The following is a 20,549-nucleotide window of genomic DNA, read 5'->3' as shown; positions in this document are numbered from 1 at the left end:
AATTGTATTTATTCTGCGGTAGCTTAGTGACATTGAGTAAGAGAGCTTCTGGTCTACGATGGGAGTGTTAAAAGCGGAATATCCCTTTACTGACCTGTAACTGAGTTCGTGCCCACTGTATCATAGCACTATGAGAAGAAAGATTTCTGGGCTTCGCAAGCACAATGTTGATGAAAGAGGAGTGTTTGAAATGGGCCTAGTCTTGTATCTAGCAACATACAGCTTTCACCCAAACTGTTAGTGACTTTGAGATATCACATAGATGCAGAAGTTAATCTGTTATTGATTGCCGTGTTAAGACTTCCGTGGCCTGACATGCCTTGAATAACTAAGGTGTAGCTCCTCACTTGGCTAAGAAAGTAGCGTAGGATAACTTTTTATTTTTTTTAATTCTCTCCTGTCCTCTGAGGGCATTGTCCAAATTGTTCATGAAGAGGTGCTATGTCTTTGAGAAAATTAATGCATTTTCTGTTCCGCAAGGCATATGGCATATGAAAGGAGGTTGTTGGAATATTGCAGGTGCACACAGAGCTGACTGCAGGACTGATCACTTTATAATGCTGTCATTTTTAAGCGTGCAGAGCTGTTTGTAAATCAGTCTTATGCTATCAGTCTCTGGTTTTCCCCACCTGATTACTTATTTTGGCAATGCAGAGAAGGGAAGAAAAACTTTTTCTCTTAGCAAGAGAAGTTGTAAGAGTATGTTTTTGAGGCACTGTTCTGTGCCATGCTTTAAAAAAAAATAAAATAAATAAAAGTATTCTACAAGCTCTAAGTGTAAACCTCTTATGGCTTTAAAATTCCTACTGAAAAGTTTTGAGCTAATATTTTAATAACAAATGCATTAGCATTCTGATTAGTTTCTGGGTATATGCAACTTAGGTTTTGCAGGTTTGGCAAATAATATTTCTATCTGAAAGTAGAGCCTTATCAGATTTTGTATATTAGCATCTCACCCTTATGGATGACATGGTTTAGCAGATCTAACCCTTGCGAGGCTGTATCTTGTTTTTTGAGGGGAACCTTGGATGTGGAGAATATGGGTGTTGTTAGCCTTGGGACTAATGTCAGGTCGATGTACTCAGAACTATGGTTCAGCCTCTGTTTGCGGACAAATCCCCAGGTTTTGAGAGCCACCTTCCATGCAAAGCTGCAGTGCCTCCAAACAATGGTGCAGCAGATGCTGGGTGTATTTGGGAGGGGGGGAGGGCAGCACAGCACAGATTGATGGGCCATCTGCAAATATTTTTCCTAAAGAATCTGTAAGGCTAGAGAATCTTAACTGAAAATAGATGTCATTAGAGATCCCAACCTTTCTCTGACCCGACTCGTGTTTGCTTGGGGCAGAAATAGTCAAGTATTCGGGGGGAGAAAGGGGGGAATTTCCTGGTGGCTTTTTTTGTGTTCTGCAGTAAAAACTTAGGTTATATGGGGAGAGAAAGGCCAGAACAGTCTCACTCTTGTACTTAGAAAAACAGGCTGCCTCGCAAGGCCTGAGTTACAAAGCAAAAGGTAGTAGTCCTCTTAGCTCTTAAACTGTTGATGCTATGGCCTGGAATCCTCTGACACAAAGGAGAGTAGTGGTGATGATACAATAGCCGTGTTCATACCTCCAACTGCTAGACTTCTGTCACAGTGTGCTAATGGTAAGGCTCTTGCTTTCCTGTCAGCAGCAGACAGATCGAGGTGCTTGTGCTGGTGATTATACAATATCAGCTGCACTTAATAGGTCAGAGGTTGGACTCGATGATCTTGAGGTCTCTTCCAACCTAGAAAATTCTGTGTGATTCTGTGTAATTCATGGCCTTCCCTCTGGAAGGGCTATGGGTAAACTGAACCATCAACATCAGAAATACTAGAAATAAATCCTACTGGCTTGCCAGCTAGTTTGTGACAGTAAATTTAGTTGTTTATTCAGTCTGAAGTGACTGTATCATCTTTATTTTGGGGAATGGTTAATTGTTTTCCCGAATTGGGGAATTGCAGAGGTAACTGAGTTTTTTGGAAATAATGCCTGTGGAACCTCACCATTCTGATTTTTTTTTTTTTTCTTTTATGATCTTCATCCTAATTTTCTGCCCTTATTTGGGGAAAAAAATTATGAAAAGAGTATGTTAAAAGGTGTAGTCATGGCTTGTCAATAAAGCTATATAGTATCTTCAGTAGCATTAATCTTGTTTCATCTTCAATTCTTATTTTCTTTCTCTCTTTTGCTCTTTCATCCCAGGTCTAATAATAGTGATGGTAGGTCTAAGTCTACCACCTACTGTAAGGAAAAACTGAAGTACTGGCTTTAAGGCAGCTTAAAGCCTTCACCAAAATGTTCAAAGTCAGGGCTTTGTTTCTAATTGCAGTTGTCTTCTCCCCAGAGTGGTATAACCAGCGTTTTGCTATCAGTCTTCAAGTATTTTCCCTTGCAACTTTTGTAGTTCCATGACTACTGCAGCATATAGATAGCTCCAGCCAGACTCTGACTGGATATTAAGATGGTCATATCCTGGACTGAATATGTTTTAATCTGTCTCAGTTTTGTGGTAATGGCTGCATTAAGGTTATGCTGTCTGAATATAATACAGCAGGGCCACGTGGTCACCATGCCAAAGCAATCAAAGGATTGATAAGATTTGTATCTGCCAGTGGTTCAAAATAACCTCTGAGAAATATGAAGAGATGGGTTTGACATTCTGAAGAGCAAAATTGATCATCCCAACAAATCATCTGTACAGTCCACAAAAATTTCTCTTTCCTGTTTCTGGCAGTTCTACTGACTTTGATTTAAAACAAGTAGCAGAAAAGATGGCGGGAGTGAACAGGTCCAGTTTGGTACCAATGGTCTCTGTTAAATCTGGTTGGGTATTCTAAAGTGGTCTGCTGTGTATGTATACAAATACATATAACACGTAGAATAAAAATGAATATTTTGTGATTGTAGCTAACTTAACTTTTCTTTAACCTTTTTTTTAGGAAGAAGAAAGCCATAATTGATCCTTCTTTGTTCAAATACAAAGTTCAACCTATTAAAAAAGAACTGTATGAATCTGTTATTGTTAAAGCATCTCAGCTGAGGTAAAAATTAGTGTATGAAAGTTAAAATGGTTTTCTACAACTGTGTGAGTTGTATCACTGAGAAGACATTTTTGATGTGAAATGTCATTTTATCATAATACATTAGAACTATTAATTAGAGGTATTGGAACAAACTACTGTGTTTCTTGAGATTTCTGTGTTAAGGGTTCTAAGCTTTACTAGTTCTAATGCATAAACCAGTTCTTTTCAAATCTGTGCTTTTACTGGCGTAAGGATGAGACCTGCTATTGCTAATAATACCTGTCCCTACTGCTGTGAATGAAGTAGGTGAAAAAAGTTCGAGAATTCTATCGTGTAACATTTACTAAATATCGGCATTGTGAAATCTTTTTTGTTATGATACTGGTTTGAAGTGTTGAAGCAGGCATTATAACAATGATTGTTTTACTATTATAAAATAGAAAGACGCAAAGACTTTCTTTTAAAAATAACATAACTTTTTGTTGAACTTCGTTGAAAACAAGTGTTATGTTTTTTTAAGAGTAGATTGTGAATTAAAACTCTATAACGTGGATGCTCTGAAAAAAATATTAGGGATTTCAAGTAATTTTGTTGCAACATGAATCAGGATTATTTTTTTCATAAACTATTCCTGTGTAATGGGCAAGTCACTTGATGTAATTAGCCCTTGTTCAGGTAATCATCTATATTCTTCTGTGTGCTTAAGCACTTACTGAATTTTATGATACCAGGGTACTTCCAGCCAGATGGTTTCTATAAGCTCAGCAATTCTGGTTGGTTTTTTCTTTTCTGTGAAGTAGTACAGATTCCCTGAAATTCCAGGAAGCGTTTAGAATGTCCACTAGCCCTGTAGAGAGGAGTTAAACAGCTTGACCAAACTGAGAATTCACCTCTCACATTTGCTGGCTTGAGACTTTCGTGCCTTATCTTGTCATTTGTGGGGTGTGAATACCACATTTGTGCTCTTTTTCTCTTAATGTTTGTTTTGTACTCTCATTTAAAGCAATGGGATTTTCCTTTTATTTTGATATTATAAATGCCACTGTTTGTATGGAATGTTTGTGGAGGATCTAGTGAAGTTGAATAGGCTGTGGAGGTGTGTGTATGTGTAAGACAGAGGACATAAAAGGAGTTTCAAAACAGAAATTAGGGATGCATATTTGTGCTTCAATATGCATAAATAGTAAGGGTGTAGTTTATAATTAAGAAAATTGCAAAAAGCTTAATCATGTGATCAGTTACATGAGTTCTTGCACATGTTGTCAGCTTCATTTAAACAATGATTACATTGTTAGTTGATAATATTACCTCTATTTCCTAAAACAGCCGGAGGAAACATCTCTTTTCTCGTGATAGACTTAAACTTTTTCTGAAACAACACTGTGAACCACATGATGGAGTCATTAAAACTAAGGTAAATAAAATGGAATGACTTACGTGAAAGAATATTGATCTTAACCAATCTTTTGTCCTTTCTTGCACTTCTCTACTTGTTACTCAGTTTTTAAACTACATTTGAATTTAGCTTATTCTGAGTATAATATGTTGTTAGTATTTTTCCAAAATGAAGAATACTGTATTTTTTTTTCTATAAATGTTTTTTTTAACTTTTGCTTGTAAACAACATGGTAGTTGCCTGTAGACCAGGCAGAAGTTAGTTCTGTAACATCTTCATTAATTACCAGTTTAGAAAAGATCCTGAATAAAAATGGCAGCTCTTACCTACATAAAACAAACAAACATTTAGATAATGTGTTTTTTTTTTTTTTTTTTTTTTGCTTAGTCTGTTTACATTCGCCAAGGTATGCAGCTAGTATTTCTAAGTCACATTAAACTATCCATTTCAGTTTTGATACAGTAAGCTAATATTACTCTGTTGTGATGCTTTTAGCTGTGGAAATATTGTATACTGAACTGAGTCTCAACTTAGGCCAAATTCTGGTTTTCAAATGTGTACTCTTACTTTATTATCCTGTTAATGAATCAACTCTACCTTTATACTATTGCAGAGTTTTATTTCTTATACTAAGATAACCACTTGTGAATCTAGTTACTTTTAGAGTCCTTTTGAATGAATGATTCATTAGTTAACTAATATTTATGAAAAGGTAACAATCTCACAGCAAGTACTGTTTTCATCTCTCTTACTAAGGCAACATCAATTGCAAAATATAATCTAGCAGAACAACATTTCTCCTACTTCTTTCCTGATGATCCACCCACATTTATCTTCAGTCCAGCAAGCAGACGGCGAGGGAGACCTCCAAAGAAGGCGTCCATTAGTCATGTAAGTAATGACAAAATTTTAAACTTTAGATCGAGACAAATCAATGTAGACTTCAGTTCTTCCATTTTCTTTGAGGACTTTCAGAACAGTTGGAATTTAAGGTTGACACTTTTTTTTCTTTGAGGATAAATTGGGAAATATTGCATAATTGTTATTGAAGTAGCTTGCTTTGTATTTAAGCCTGTGAGAGAGAACAAACTCTGTATTTATCTTCTCATTCTTGTCATTCTTATTTCTGCAATCCCATCAAGAAATTAGCATTGCAGTGTGTTGTGAAAGCATATGGAGTACCTGTCCCTTCTGGGAATGATTAATAAATAATCTGCTGAAAACAGAATTCATACTCTCAGATACGATTTTGTCAGTTGTCTGTAATTACACACATAAAAGCTTAATGCTCAAATCTTTTTTATTTAAAAAGAAAGTTGAATGAAAGTTATATTTCTTTTCCATTGCAAGACAGGATTTCTGAATAGTCAATGTATTTGATAAACTGTTACAGTTTTAATTGTTTTAGAGAGTAGATGGAAAAAAAATGGGAATATTTGTTGTAGGTCATTTCACTGTAGATGTTATATTCTTTCTTCCCACTCCCCTCTCCCAACCATCTTATCAGGAGGACAACATTGCAGCTAAACAAAATACCCAAGGAAACAAAAATAAAGTAACAAAGGAGAAGACGAGATTCCAAAGGCAAAAAGAAGGTATGCAAGCCATGGGTAAGTTGAGGTTTAGTCTTGTGACTGGTGGAACCTGTTCTTGCAGGTCTGAGAGCTGGCCATAATAAGAATATTTTTGGATTGCGCCTTTCAAGGGGAGAAAGTAATAAGAATGTACTGCCACAGTTGGATTGCAAGGGATACCTCAGTGGTTAGAATTGTTTCCTGATTCTATTTATTTCACTATACTGTGGAAGGGGATGAGGCTTGCAGTCCAGCTATGTTGGTCTCTATCTCAGAAGTAAGGAGCAAAATAAAGTTTTGCAGAAGTTCATGCATATCTTCTGAATCCAAATTTTATCTGCTGAATGTGTATCAAAGCACAGACTTACGCAAACTGATATATGATTTAAGGAGGGTCTGTAAATAGAAAAACTACCAACATTTTTCTAATTGAATGAGCACGAATCACTGAAGTGTTTTTTGGCTTAATTTTGATGTGTTTCTGATCTATTTAAACTGGGTTTCAAATGCAATAAGAGGACCTACATACCTATTCTGTGGGTTTAACTAGGTAAACTGGCACGTCTTCTTGTGGAGACATAGTAGAGAACATCTCCTTGCCCAAACAAAGAGATGGTCTTTTGAATTATAAGCACAATTTTCCTTCATGAGGCTTTCATCTGTGGACATAGTCCAGTGAACTTGTGGTTTCTGTCTTTTATTTCCATTGCCATACAATGTTTTAATATGGAAGGGACCTCGGGAAATTATGTAGTCCACTATTTGCTTTTAACTGGACAAACTGCAAAGCTGCATGTGGCTGATCAGGGCCTTTCCTTCCGAGCAGATGAGGATGCTAGGGTTTAAGGGGCTCTGCAATCTTTTGTCCCCATCTTTGCACAACTGACATTTATTTCTTATGTGCTGAAACTGACTGCATGGACTAAGGTAATAATGGAACACCATCAAAGCTGCTTCCTTTCTTGTGTGGCACTCACCGCAGCTTCTGGAAGGCTAGTTAAGATGTGCTTTGGCTTAATTTTACCTTTGTTATCTGATTACATGCTAGAACCCAAAACTCTTAGAACATTTGGTTTCAAACAATGACAGAGCAACTGGTCTTGTAATAAGTTGCCTGACATGGAGATCCAAATGTATTCTTAATGTTTTCTGCCACCTGGCTAAAAAGCTCTTGAAGCAGGTTGATATTCAGACTTGGTAAAAAGCTTTCTGATCTTTGTTGGGGACACAAAATAATGAAGGAATCAAATGGAATAAAAAAATCTTAAATACCACGTTGTCATGCTTGTGTGTGTTTGTTTTCAGCCTACTGTTGTCCCATGACTCTAAACTATTTTTTTTTTTTTAAGAACTGCATCTTTTCTTGTTGAAACAAGTAGGACATTATACCAGTTTCTTAAAAAATGATCCCATTTGTAAAATAAGCTTAAACATGCACTTTCAAATGCACTGTTAGTGTAACTGAATATTAAGCTAAATATTTTTACCTGTAAATAATACTTAATTGGAATGGTAATTAGTAAGATTCATGAAGTCTCTTAAAAAGAGCTGCTTATAGCACTTTACTAATGTGAAAAGGTGTAGCAAAATACCAAGTACCTTGGAAAATCAACCTTGTTATGTTGAAGACTGTGGAGAATGAGCATCATTGCTTTTATTTTCTGGGTGAGAGTCACTACTGTTATGTCCCATACCTTGCTATAAAAACTATCTAGCTTATTTTCAGAATTTCACAGGAAAACTGAATCAGAAACTTTTCCAGTGTTACACACTTTGCATTAAAGTAAGGATCTTTTTCTCATTTTCTTCACTTGTGATTCTAGCCTTCTTGCTTATTCTATTAAAATGGTAAGCCTGCTGATTCTTTTTTTAATTTGTTAGCCTGTGTGGCAGTTTACAGATATCGTCTATCCACAGAAAGTGGAAGTACGTGCCTTGCTGTTTTCCTACAGACAGCTACAAGAAAATCTGGATCTCCTCAGGCAATAACATTTATTAACAACTAAAGTTCAGCTTAAGCTGTATAACAGAAGTAAAACTTGCACAAAAAACACTCAAGTACTAACTAGATTTGAAATGTATTGAATTTTCAGTAATAACTATATTAAATACTTAAAAACCACTTTAAAGGGTCTTATTATCACAAGTATTTCATGGTTATGTGTCATTACTACTTATGACATGGTTTTATTAGGCAGATGTTATTAAATATACTGCTGTAATTATACGCAGTTGGAATCTGTTGTCATCCTTGTTTTTTTGATAGAAAAAAATAAGTAATAAACATCTGTTTACTCATTAAGAACAGAGAAAGTTGACTTTATTACAGTGATGACAACCTTGTAAAACATGTATAATACTTAAGCCCTAAAATTCTGATTCTCTAAAGAACTTCCAAGTGATTGAATTTCTGAAACAATTCAGTCTTCAAAACAATAACTTTTTCAAATGGTAATTATAAAAAGATCAGTATATTTAAGCACAGCTAAATAAAATTAACACTTTGTAAATAAGTTTTTTTCTTTCTTGCATAGCTTTTGAAAAAGCTAGATTAAAACGAGAGAAGGCAAATGCTATGGAAGCCAGGAAAAGAGAGAAAGAAGATAAGGAAAAAAAGAGAGAGGAATTAAAGAAGATTGTGGAAGAAGAAAGGATGAAGAAGAAAGAAGAGAAAGAGAGGCTCAAAATTGAAAAGGAAAAAGTAATGCATTTGCGGTATATGTTTCATGTAGGAACAGCATGGTGGCTTCCTAACTTGTTTCTTAGTTGCTATCTGCTTCTAGTTATTTTCCATTAACTGTTTTTGAGTTCCTAGAAATACAGCTTTAGAAGAATAGATACTTGTAAGACATACTGGGAACTGCATTTCTAGATAAACTTTCTGTGAACTAATGTTACAAACTAGAGAAAGTTACTTGGTACATACTTCAGAAATATTTTGATTTTTTTTTTTCAATTTTGCATAATAGCATTTGATTTGATGGTTGTCGTCAGTTTAGAGACGTCATACTGTGTCAGATTCACAGCATATTAGATACGGATTTCCTTGTGGTTTCTCTCTGGATTCAAATTGCTAAATAGAGTTCTGTCACTTTGAATATGAATAAATTGTTTATGCCACTATATTCTGCCACAGCCACATCAATATATATTTTGATGGTCTTTCTTGGGCAACATTCATGAATACTCTTATTTTAGATGTTTTTTTTTCCTTCAGTGGGCCTCCTTTCAATATCTTTCAATATCAAACACATGAAAAAAAGTCTAATCTAGCAAAGCATTACTGAAGTTCACTTTAAAACAATTTGCTAATATCTTATACAACATAAGTGATACGATTATTCTAATGAAATATGGTTTGATTTTATTTTTCAGTGTGATGGAAACAGTAAATGGCATAGTTTTAGAAATTGTAGTAGGGCGATCCAACTGTATCTTCAATACAGTTCTGACTGTTTTTTCAGGAGAGAGAGAAGCTGCGTGAAGAAAAAAGAAGATATGTGGAATACCTTAAACAGTGGAGTAAGCCTAGAGAGGATATGGAGTGTGATGATCTTAAGGTATGATTGAATTTGGAATAGCTCAAACTCGTACTTCTTAGGATCTCCATGCCAGATTCTTTTATACAGAGGTAGATGTGTATCAGCTGTGGTCATGTTTCCCAATGGTGATGCTACAAGGATGGTGTGTATCTGCATTTTTGCACTCCAGAAAAACTTAATAGGCTGTTCTTAGTCTTATTGTGGAACAGATATATTTCTAAGATGTTTTTTGTTTAAAATTATGCAACATGAGTTCACCTAGAGTAAGCCTGAGTTACTTACAAGATCTATGTAATGAAGAAACCACACATCTGGATGGAAAAGACAAAGGATGTTAGTTCATTACTACCTGTAGTACATATCTAGAGATGTGCTTGTTTAATGAATCTTTCTGGATAATACTGGAAACCTATAGAAAATAAAAAGAATTTACCTCCTGAAGCTAATGTTCTAAACAAGAGTAGTGTGGTTCTATGTAACAGAAGATTGTCTGCTATTATATGTTTATCATGAATTTTTACTTTGTATGATAAATTTTGGCAGGAGATAGCAAAAGGAGGCAAAACTGTCAAAAACACAAGGATGAGTTTGAGATGCATAGGGAAAGGTGATAGAAGCAAAGAGGACAAGTAATAGTAGAAAAATAGTAAAGTAATTGAAATGATAGCATGTGTTGGGAAGAATATATGAATATATGAAACATTGAATATGTTTGCAGTTTGAGCTGTAATAGGCCTTTGAAGAGGAATGAAAACTTAACTAGAGTATAGAAAAGAAGAAACTGAAAAAAAGTGAAGGGGGTTGTCATAATGAGATGAAGCTGTGCAAAACAGTGCTGCTGTTTCAAGTGAAAACAGAGAATATAAATATGAGCCTGGCTGAGGAAGCAATAAGACAGTTCTATCCACAGACTGCTTCTCAAAAAATACCCGTCTCAGGAGATAAATGAAATGCTTGGTGTGTTCTTCTGAAAGCATCATATCACGTATTCTTCTCATTCGTATTTGTGAACTACCACTTCTGAGAAAGGAGTCATGCTTTCTGGAAGTAGTTTGACTATGTCTACTGAGAACCATTACATGAAGACAAACCTTGAAAAGTTGCATCAAGATAGTAACTTGAAGGTCAAAGAGTTAGACACTGTTGTCTGTGAGTTCTTGGTAGTGTCTATTAAGTGGTCCTGTTACATAGTTTTATCAACTCCCTTTGAAATGTCTTCAGGTATCATAACTGCCTTACCAACGCAAAAAGACAAATACCAGAACATGCAGTCATTGGGCATGACCTCGTGTATCCTAGTATCATATGGGTGTGTTTTATATATATGTGGGTTTTTGTTAGCTTGTCTTTGCAAGCAGTGATGAGTAGTTTCTAAGAATGTTTATTTTTGCTTGTCTGGACAATTCCATAAACCTTTAAAGTCAAAGTCTTATGGAATATTATGAGTTTAAAGGAAATATCTCTACACACACAGTTCTTAACTTGTGGATTTGAGTTCCTTTAAACAATGACAAGAAAAATTACTTGTTTGTGAAGTCAAATAACTTATATATCTACAAAAGATTTATGTCCAAGTTGCATACTGTTCTGTTTTTTGTTACAAGTGTTAAACAGATGTTACCATGGTAATAGGTTGTCTTGCAGAACTATTTCCAGTAAAATATAAGCAAACAAAGTCCAACAGATATATTCCGTTGAATCACAGATTGTTTTTAATCACCCTGTGTATTCTGCAGGAACCAGATACAATATTAAGTTGTTCCCTTTGGATTGCAGGAACTTCCTGTTCCGATGCCAGTGAAGACAAGACTTCCTCCTGAGATCTTTGGTGATGCTCTGATGGTTTTGGAGTTTTTATATGCGTTTGGTGAACTTTTTGATCTTCAAGATGAATTTCCTGAAGGAGTGACTTTAGGCAAGTTGTCATTTATGTGGCCAAGTGCCCTGGTTTTGTGGTGTCCTTTCTCCTACTGACCATTTTAGGTGCACCCTTATACCACTGCTACAAAGCTGTCCATGCAGCTTTGATAAAGTCGTGCTTACACATGTGTATCAATCAATTTTTCTCCTCACAGTCAATTTCTGCAGTGTTTATAAAAAGAAAATTAATTTCAATTAGAAGCTGTTAATCCACTCATTATGAATGCCTCCTGGTACTTCGTTCTTGGAGTTGTATATTAAGAAAATAACCTTGTTCGGTCAGCACTCTGACAGCATCGCCTTAGGAATATTTGCAGTAAATTATGGAAAAGTAACTTGATTGTCATACCTGAAGGAAAAATAAAAAAATGTTTACATTCTTCAGTAGGTAATTGTTTTCCAACTTTGTGGCAAAAGTGACGCTTCTTAAACTTTATTCACAGAAGTTTTAGAGGAAGCTCTTGTAGGAAATGACACTGAAGGCCCACTATGTGAATTGCTGTTTTTCTTCCTGACTGCCATCTTTCAGGCAATGGCCGAAGAGGAGGAGGAAGTGGCCAAAGATCAAATAGCTGATGCTGAGACCAAAGGTCAGATCCTTAATTTTACTGCTGAAAAAATGAAATTTCACTTGAATTAACTTCAAACTGCATGATTTGTGTTGTTTCCTTGTTTAACCTCATCTTATTATGCATGGATATTGTATATAAATGATCTTGTTTTTTCACTTATCTGAAATTAAAGATTTGAACTGGGCATGGAGGGTGGGGGCTGGGGAAAATATAGGAAAAAGCAAGCTCATTCAGTTGTATCCAGTAAAGCATAATAAGCATTTAACAGCACTGCTTATGCTTTGGAGGTGAAGGAAACGTGTGTTCACCTTTTGTCTTCCTGCTGTTCCTCCTTCAGCACTGCTAGATGTTTCTCCTGAGGGTCAGGAAAGAGTTATTTTTCCTGAATCTTTTCAAAGGTCTTTACCTAGGAAAAAAATGTCTGTATCTAGTTAGTTGTGCTAGGAAGTTTTTGGTGTATAATGGAGATTTCAATATCCATCATCCTTCAAGACATACAAGTGTAAAGTTACAGTGATGAAATGCTTACTGGGTTTGTAGATTTCCAGTGTCGCTGTCTTTAGGCTTCACGGTAAGGCTCAAAGTTGCACACGTTTTTACAGGCATTCAGTATACTATAAACACTACTCAGAAGGAAGCACAGAATTTATTCCAAATTTATGTAGTAAACAACATTTTGTCTGCATCCTTAATAAGCTGTTCCTGTGTAGTGTTGGGGCAGATCAGTGATTCAGCCAGTAGTCTGTGAATGCTCTAAGGTTCATTTGGCAGAGCGTTGTACTCTATTGATGCTACCCAGGGTGCTTTCCCAGGGTTTGTCAATAACACAGACTTAGTCTTCTGATTATGCCCTTGCAAGGCACTTCTCCCTTGCTTGTTTTAGTTCAGCTATTTAAAGCCTTTCTGTGGATCAAGGGACTGATCCTAGCTCTTCATTACGCTCATCCATCTATCAAACATACCAAAAATGACAGTCTATCAATGTGTTAATATGATTGAGGAGGTAGAAGGAAGCACCAGGATGGAAGCCTGGAAAAAACTCAAAATATTCAAAATGCAAAATGCTACTGCTGCATGTACCTTCTGTGTTTTGAATCTGAGGTCTCGGACTTTTCCCAATTCTCTTGCTTCATGCAGTGCTTGGTGGAAAGGGACAACAGCTATTGCCACGCTGCTGTTGTCCACCAGGTCTGGTGTTTATGGACTGTCAAACTTGGTGTATAGTTAAAGAGAAGCTCTGATCGATTCTTCCTTCTAGTCTTATGTCATTAGAGTTAGGTGGAAATATAAGAGCATTTTCTGTCTGATTTGATGATTCCTTTAATTCCTCCCTTGAAAACTGTGCAATACTTTTGTACTTACGTCCAATCTATGAAATATCATTATGTAAGACATGAATGCTGTATTCAGGAAGAGAGACGGCTCTTGTTATTTGAGTAAAGTTACAGATTAAATGCAGAGTTAAGAAATTTGCACTATAACCGCTAAATTCAATAGTAATTATATAAATTTACCTCTTAAGTACTGGGAGCACGAGTTGGGCAATATAAATGAAGATTTTATTGAGATAATTTTAGAGTAGTTGATGAAATTCCATATTCACAGGAATGAGTAGAAGAAAATCCAATGTAATTCTTGTTTGATTTTACTACATAGGGCCGGCAATTGCAAAAACATGCAGCGTCATTTCTAGTTTGGCAGAGTTGTGGGCAGGGCACTCTGTTACCTACTTTCACTTTAAACATTTGAACTTTCGTTTTTTGTAATTCCTGTTTAGAAGCTTCTTTCCTGTAAAAGAATAAGATATTTTCTCCTCTGTGGTTCTGGCTAACCAAACTGTTAATAGTCAGCATAAATGTGTGCTCACTTACATTCTGTGCAGGCAGTGCTTCTGTGACAGAAAATATCATGGGTGCAGGGTTTTGGTGTATAGTACTTTCTCAAACAGTGTTACAAGATAGGTAAGATGGAAGGGAGAAACGGAGAGATTAATTTTGCGATGCCTTGGTAACAGGTTTCAAACAACATTAATCATCATTCAAGACTCAGTTGTGGACTTACTTTTTATGTAGTCTTAGTTTGGATTTGTGGCTCTTTGTTCAATTGGTGACTTAGGTCCAACTCATTAGGCAGTTACTGAATAAAGTGAAATTGTTGAAACAGCATATAACGCTGAAAACAAATCTGCCAGCCCTCTGGAGAAATGCCTGTAAGTGCAAAGGAAATTTCTGTCTAAAAGACAGGAATTTTGCTGTTTCTGCTTTCTAGTCCCCCTGCTTTCCTTGTCAGTTTGCTAATATGTGATGCTACTTATTAACTGCAGCTGCTTCTTTTGGCAAAATATTGTTTGTTTTTAAAGTCTTGGTAATCATATTTGTGTGGAACAGTGAGGTTATCTCTAAGTTGCATATTAAAAGTATACAGTGAATGGTGATAACCAGCATCAAAATGTCTAATTGGCTTGGATGGTCTTTCCTAAAACTTAAATGGTAAGAAGTAACAGTGCATTTGAAGGGACAAAATGGAGGTGTGTTTGCATTTTGCTTTTTTTTTTTTTTTTTGCTTTCAAGTGTGTTTCCTGCTTCATTTCTTCACTGCCTCTTATATTGCCATTGTGCATGTCTTGTGCATTGTGGTTGCTTTAGCAGCTTACATACGTACTGCTGGGAGAATAGTGTGTAGCATGTGGTGCATGTCCTTAGTTATTAGTTGGGTTTTTAGTTGCATTTAAAGATACGTTACTTCTAATTTGGATGTTGAATTGATTTTTGAATATATTCATGCTTTTGTAAATATCGGGCCTCTTCTCGCTTTGTCTGCAACTTTAAAAAATGGCTTGCTTTCCTCCCTTCCACAGTACAAGTTTTAACTTGCACTAGAATAAAGTGTTTATTTCCTTAAAGATTTAACAGAGGCTTTGGATGAAGATGCAGACCCCACAAAATCTGCACTGTCTGCAGTTGCAACTTTGGCAGCTGCATGGCCCCAGTTACATCAGGGTATGTGTGGGTTTCACTTCTTGTTTTGTTACTGTTCTTGTTTTACTCTGTATTTTAAAGCACGTTTTTATTTGTATATGCATTTAAATGTCTATATAAAATAACTGTTCGTTCTTCTCAACTATAGGCTGCAATTTGAAAAACTTGGATCTTGATAGCTGCACTCTTTCTGAGATTCTCAGACTTCACATTCTAGCGTCAGGTGCCGATGTAACATCAGCCAATGCAAAATATCGCTACCAGAAACGAGGAGGGTTTGATACTACTGATGATGCTTGCATGGAGCTGCGATTAAGTAATCCTGGTCTCTTGAAGAAACTTTCAAGTACCTCAGTATATGACTTGTTGCCAGGTAATAAGACAATAGATGTTAGGGATGATTAGACTGCTTGTCAAGTGATCAGGTTTTTTTGTACCTTAAGATCAATAGTGGTCAAAGTTAACTATGTGGTAGAGTATTTTAGGTCTGAAAGGATCTCTGGGGGTCATGTAGGTCTCACCAGATCAGAAATTGCATAGGTAGCATCTTATTATGTCTAAGAACCTTTTTATAAGCCTATAAAAAAGGTTAGTTTTACTTGTCATAAGGGGCTATATGTGATAGAAACACCTGAGCATTTGATTCAGTCCTATGTTTTTTGTTGCCATTCTATTTTGGGTTTTGTTTATTTGTGAATGGAGAAAAATGGTTATCTACTGTTCCTTTCATCTCTGCTTTAAAAGCGATATTGCATTTTAGTTCTTTTCCATGCTAGAAGTTGATAAAATAAAAGCTAAGACTTCCATTTCTGAGCAAAGATCTTTTTACCATTTCAAGAAAAGCCTCTTTGCAAGTGCAGCTATTATACTACAAGAGTTTGACTTCTGACTACTTGCTTTTTTGAGGAGTGTTTTTACATGCTTCTGTCTGAAGTGTATAGGAGTAAGGATTACTTACCGGTTTCATAATGAAATGTAAACGTTGGTCTGAATTTTATTAGGAGAAAAGATGAAGATCCTTCATGCCCTCTGTGGGAAACTTCTGACTCTCGTCTCCACTCGAGATTTCATTGAGGATTCTGTTGATGTATTACGACAGGCAAAACAGGAGTTCAGAGAATTGAAGGCAGAACAGCATCGCAAAGAACGAGAGGCGGCAGCAGCAAGGTAGAACTGAGATGCAGGAAGCTGAACGTTGTTGACACAAATTAGACTAATCTTCAGTTGCAAAAGGCATATAAAAAAAGCTAACTGTTTGTATTTTATACTGGTTTCTTGAGACCCTAGAGAGCAGTGAAACTTCATTGTGTTTAGGATTGTGCTTTTCCACTTTACTGTTATTTTTATATGATATTGTAAAGGAAAAAGATGTAGCCAGATCAGATACTAGATTAATTGCAACTGATTTTCTGTTTTTTTTTTTTTTTGTTTGTTTGTTTTTTTTTTTGTTTTTTTTTTTACTATTAGGATACGTAAGAGGAAAGAAGAAAGGTTAAAAGAACAAGAGTTAAAAATGAAAGAGAAACAAGAAAAGCTGAAGGAAGAAGAGCAAAAAAATCCTGCCACGGAAGTATCTGTTGGGTATGATAACGTGGTATTACTGTGGTACATTGTAATACAGCACTTCTCAGTTACATGGCCAGATCTTGCCTATGTAGTTTTATTGACTTGTTCATATATAAAGCTATATATTCATTAAAGTATATAGCCCTTTGTGTTTTTTTCTTCCTGGTGTTTTAGAATTATTTTATGAGAGCAATTTTATTTTTTAAATTTTTATTATATTTATAACTTTGTTGAAAGCTTGACAGCTTTACCAACTGATAAAAGGAACTTGCGAAATCTAATCTGTATTTTTTGCACTACTTGTCTTACCTGTTTCATAACTATGAATATCCTCATAAGAAACCCATTCTAGTTTGTTTTTTAATTTGAAGAATTGGCCTGATCTGAACTAAATAATACTGACCTTGCATAACAGTTTACAAACCAAATTTAGTAGCATTAAAAAAAAAATAATGCTGTGCTATCCCATGAGATTTCCATAGAACTGAAGTTTTTGTTCTGTTATTAAAACTGTATGATTTTAGGAGGTAAAATTTGTGTGTATCCAACTGTTTTGATTCCAGAAAAAAAAATGTACACTGTATCCCTACCTGCTTGAGGAGGGTAGTTAGCTAAATAAATCTACTTGCAAGAGGTGAGCAAGGGCCAGAGACAGATCTGTGCTGTTTCTGAAGCTATAATTGCTGTGTGTGTTTGTGCAAAATGTTATCCTGTAATGGTTGCATGTAATTTTGTTGGTTTTGGATCGTATTTGTTGGATTAGGGAGAAAAATGTGTAACAAACACTATATAAAGTAGTATGTATTTTGATGAGGGGATATATATATTTTTCATGACCAAAAATATAACATAATTTGGCTTAGTAGAGGTACCTTTGGAAAACACCAAACGGGCTGATTATAGTAGTGGTGTTTAAATGCAAGAGTTAATACCGAAGATCTGGTTTTAGTCTTCAATATGGAACTTCCCAGTTTCAGTTCAGTGGGTTTCTTATGGTGTTTTTAATATATTATGAATGTTCATTTTTTTTTAAATAGAAAATATGCAGCGTTATAGATCTGTGACAAGCTGAAGTACTTCTGAGAGGAAAATACTGTTTGTGTTGAAGATGCCATGTTTATACCATGTATTCTTTTTAATTCCATTTAGCTTTTAATATGTGGTTGCTCAGCCTGTCACCTTTTTTTTGTAATTGCCTCAGGGAGGAGGAACGGGAAGACCTTGATACTAGTGCAGAGAGCAAGGAAACTGAACGTAAAGAGCAAGATGTAGACACAGTGACAGAAGATGAAGAAGAGCTGGGACCAAACAAAAAAGGAAGAAGAGGTAATACTATAAAGCATGTGTGTTTGTGTGAATGCATGCACACAACTGGGCAGTTCTTGTTTAAACTTTCAGTAAGCATCTGTCTTTTTAACTTTTTAAAGAAAAAAAAGATCATGCTCATAGTGGGCTATTCATTGAGTTTAGCTGGCCTGATGTAGATCTAGCTGTCATCTGTATGTTCGTTTCCTCTCCTGCTTCTTGTGTTGTATACTTGCCTGACAGACAATTACAGTTACAAGTAATGTACCTCAGTGACTTCGAAGGAATCTCATCTAATGTTTTTTATTCTTTTTGTTAGAAATTTTCAACAGGTTTCTAAAATAATACGTTACAACGAGTGATTGGATTTAGTTTGCTTTTGTTAATGAAGCAGTGTGCCTTTTGTGTAAGAATGAAATCAGACTTATTCCCAGACTTCCTAAGCAGCTGTTAATAGCAGCTCTTGTACAGTAATTGCCATAGCCTATTGCTTGTAACTAGACATAAGTTTCATGAGAGGAAGATGAATTTTTGAACACTTCTGAATTTGCTTGAGGTTTTCTGGGAATTTAAGTTCATTATTTTGAGTATGGTAAATACAGTCCAAAACATAGTTTGAATTCGATTGCTAGAGTTTTATTTTATTGTAATAAGACAGTTTTATGGCATTCTTTTAAGTTCTTAGAGTTGTGTTTTTTTTTTTTTTTATAATACTAAAAATCTCAATCTTGGTAAATGAGAGAAGGTACAGTAATTTCCCCTTATTTTATGGGGGAAGTCGGTTAATCACTTCTTTTTCTTTATTAAAGCTGGAGTTGTTTCCTGACTAAGCTGATAGTTTTTGACAGTGTAAGTTTAGATAGTCGTGAAGGGAGATGACTTAAACCAACCCTTATAAATTATTTCTTTAGCTAAAATAAATCTAAGCATGTTGCTACCGCTCTTTTTTCTTTTAACTTTTAGGAAGGAGAGGGCAAAATGGATATAAAGAATTTACAAGACAAGAAGAGACTTCTGAAAAGAGTGAGCCACTTACTGCTGAAGACGAAGAAGCTTTAAAACAGGAGCAACAAAAGAAAGAGAAGGAACTACTAGAAAAGATTCAGAATGCAACAGCCTGCACAAATATTACCCCCTTAGGTCGTGACCGTATGTACCGACGCTACTGGATTTTCCCCTCTGTTCCTGGATTGTTTATAGAAGAGGACTATTCTGGTCTCACAGAAGACATGTTGTTGCCTCGAACCTCTTCCTTTCAGAATAGTGTACAGTCTTGCACAAATGAACCTCAGGTATTCAGTAAAACTGGAGAGTCTTTGAAATCCTCTGAATCTACCTCCAATATTGACCAAGATTCACACACCAGTGTTGTTGTAGAGGTGCCAAGGCCAGTATATAAACCAAACCGTTGGTGCTTTTACAGTTCTCGGGAACAACTGGACCAACTTCTAGAGGCTCTCAATTCCCGAGGACATAGGGAGAGTGCCTTAAAAGAAACTCTTTTACAGGAGAAAAATAGAATATATGAACAACTAAGCAGTTTTCCTGTGGAAAAATTCCATATTCCAGGTAAAGGAAAGGTTCCTGATTTTAATTTGCTTCCACAGTTGTAATTCCTATATTATATACTAGAATCTTCTAACTCTCATTTAATTATAATTAATTCCTAAGAACAATTCTTACTACTTCAGTGTTACTTTGCTCTATGGAAAACATGGTGTATTTTTTGTTTTGGTTTCTGTTTTTCTAACTGAGAACTAATTTTGTGATACTTTATGCTTAAAAAAGCAATATTTTCATCATGAGGAAGCAATTTGAGCTTTGGGAAAAGATTACTAAGGGATAGAGATAAATATCTGTTAATGGTTAAGTCATAGTATTGATTTGATGTCCTCATTTCCAATGTGGTGAGACTCAAGTGATGCTGGAGAAGGAAACTTCACAAAGGGAGTTGATTTATTGTCACATGGATTTTTGAGTAGGTGGGACACGTTCTTTCATAACAATGCTTGAAATTACTCAAAGGCCTTTGCTGGACTGAGTGTTGTGAGCAAGGGAAAGATAGCATTATTGCAGGGTCATACTAAAACATTTAGGGAGGAAAAAATGTAGCTGTGTTGGTTGTTGTGTAACTTCACATTAATGCTGTGGATTCTGCGTTGGGCTGCTTTTTGTTTTTTCTCTCCCTCTCCTTTGGCAAATGATCATTACAGGAGGAGGAAGCATATGCAGAACAGTATTGTTCTTACGGGTTTAAAAGAGTAAAAGTGTAAAACCATGCTAAAGTTAGGACCTAAGTTTTGTTTGGTTGTTTGCTTTTCCCCTCTTTCCTCTTGGCCAAGTATTTTTTCCATTTGTTGTCCCAAAGCATTGTCTCCAATTGCTGGTAAAATCCTGCATATGTAAGCTTGCACCTGGTTTGTTTGTAGAATGGTGATGGGTAGAGGATGTTACCAAAAGTAAACTCCAGGGGGTAATGTTCAAGAAATGGCATTTTGTTTTGTATGATAACAAAACTACTGTGAAGATTTTGTGTCATCTCTACATGGGCAAGGGAGAGTTATTTACAGCAGGACTGTATTCTGTTTTTGCTGGATTGTACATGCCAGGGCATGCTGCTAACAATTTGGGTACAGGTACTAATAAAT

General features: G+C 35.7%; 1 protein-coding gene across 1 annotated transcript in view; it reads left to right on the top strand.

Annotated features, from left to right (window-relative positions):
* Positions 1-20,549, top strand: part of BAZ1A (bromodomain adjacent to zinc finger domain 1A) — a 60,393-nt gene that overhangs the window by 20,592 nt on the left and 19,252 nt on the right. Inside the window, exons 4-17 of the mRNA XM_032188757.1 lie at positions 2,965-3,066; positions 4,375-4,462; positions 5,201-5,335; positions 5,952-6,054; positions 8,553-8,719; positions 9,483-9,578; positions 11,337-11,475; positions 11,924-12,070; positions 14,956-15,051; positions 15,179-15,403; positions 16,032-16,197; positions 16,498-16,611; positions 17,798-17,922; positions 18,865-19,470. Coding sequence (XP_032044648.1) covers positions 2,965-3,066; positions 4,375-4,462; positions 5,201-5,335; positions 5,952-6,054; positions 8,553-8,719; positions 9,483-9,578; positions 11,337-11,475; positions 11,924-12,070; positions 14,956-15,051; positions 15,179-15,403; positions 16,032-16,197; positions 16,498-16,611; positions 17,798-17,922; positions 18,865-19,470 — 2,309 coding nt within the window. The remainder of the gene's footprint in view (positions 1-2,964; positions 3,067-4,374; positions 4,463-5,200; positions 5,336-5,951; positions 6,055-8,552; positions 8,720-9,482; positions 9,579-11,336; positions 11,476-11,923; positions 12,071-14,955; positions 15,052-15,178; positions 15,404-16,031; positions 16,198-16,497; positions 16,612-17,797; positions 17,923-18,864; positions 19,471-20,549) is intronic.

Source organism: Aythya fuligula, chromosome 5 (genome assembly GCF_009819795.1).
Source record: "Aythya fuligula isolate bAytFul2 chromosome 5, bAytFul2.pri, whole genome shotgun sequence".
Lineage (NCBI taxonomy): Eukaryota > Metazoa > Chordata > Aves > Anseriformes > Anatidae > Aythya > Aythya fuligula.
Note: the sequence above shows the minus strand (reverse complement) of the source record. Positions and strands in the feature narration are given on the sequence as shown.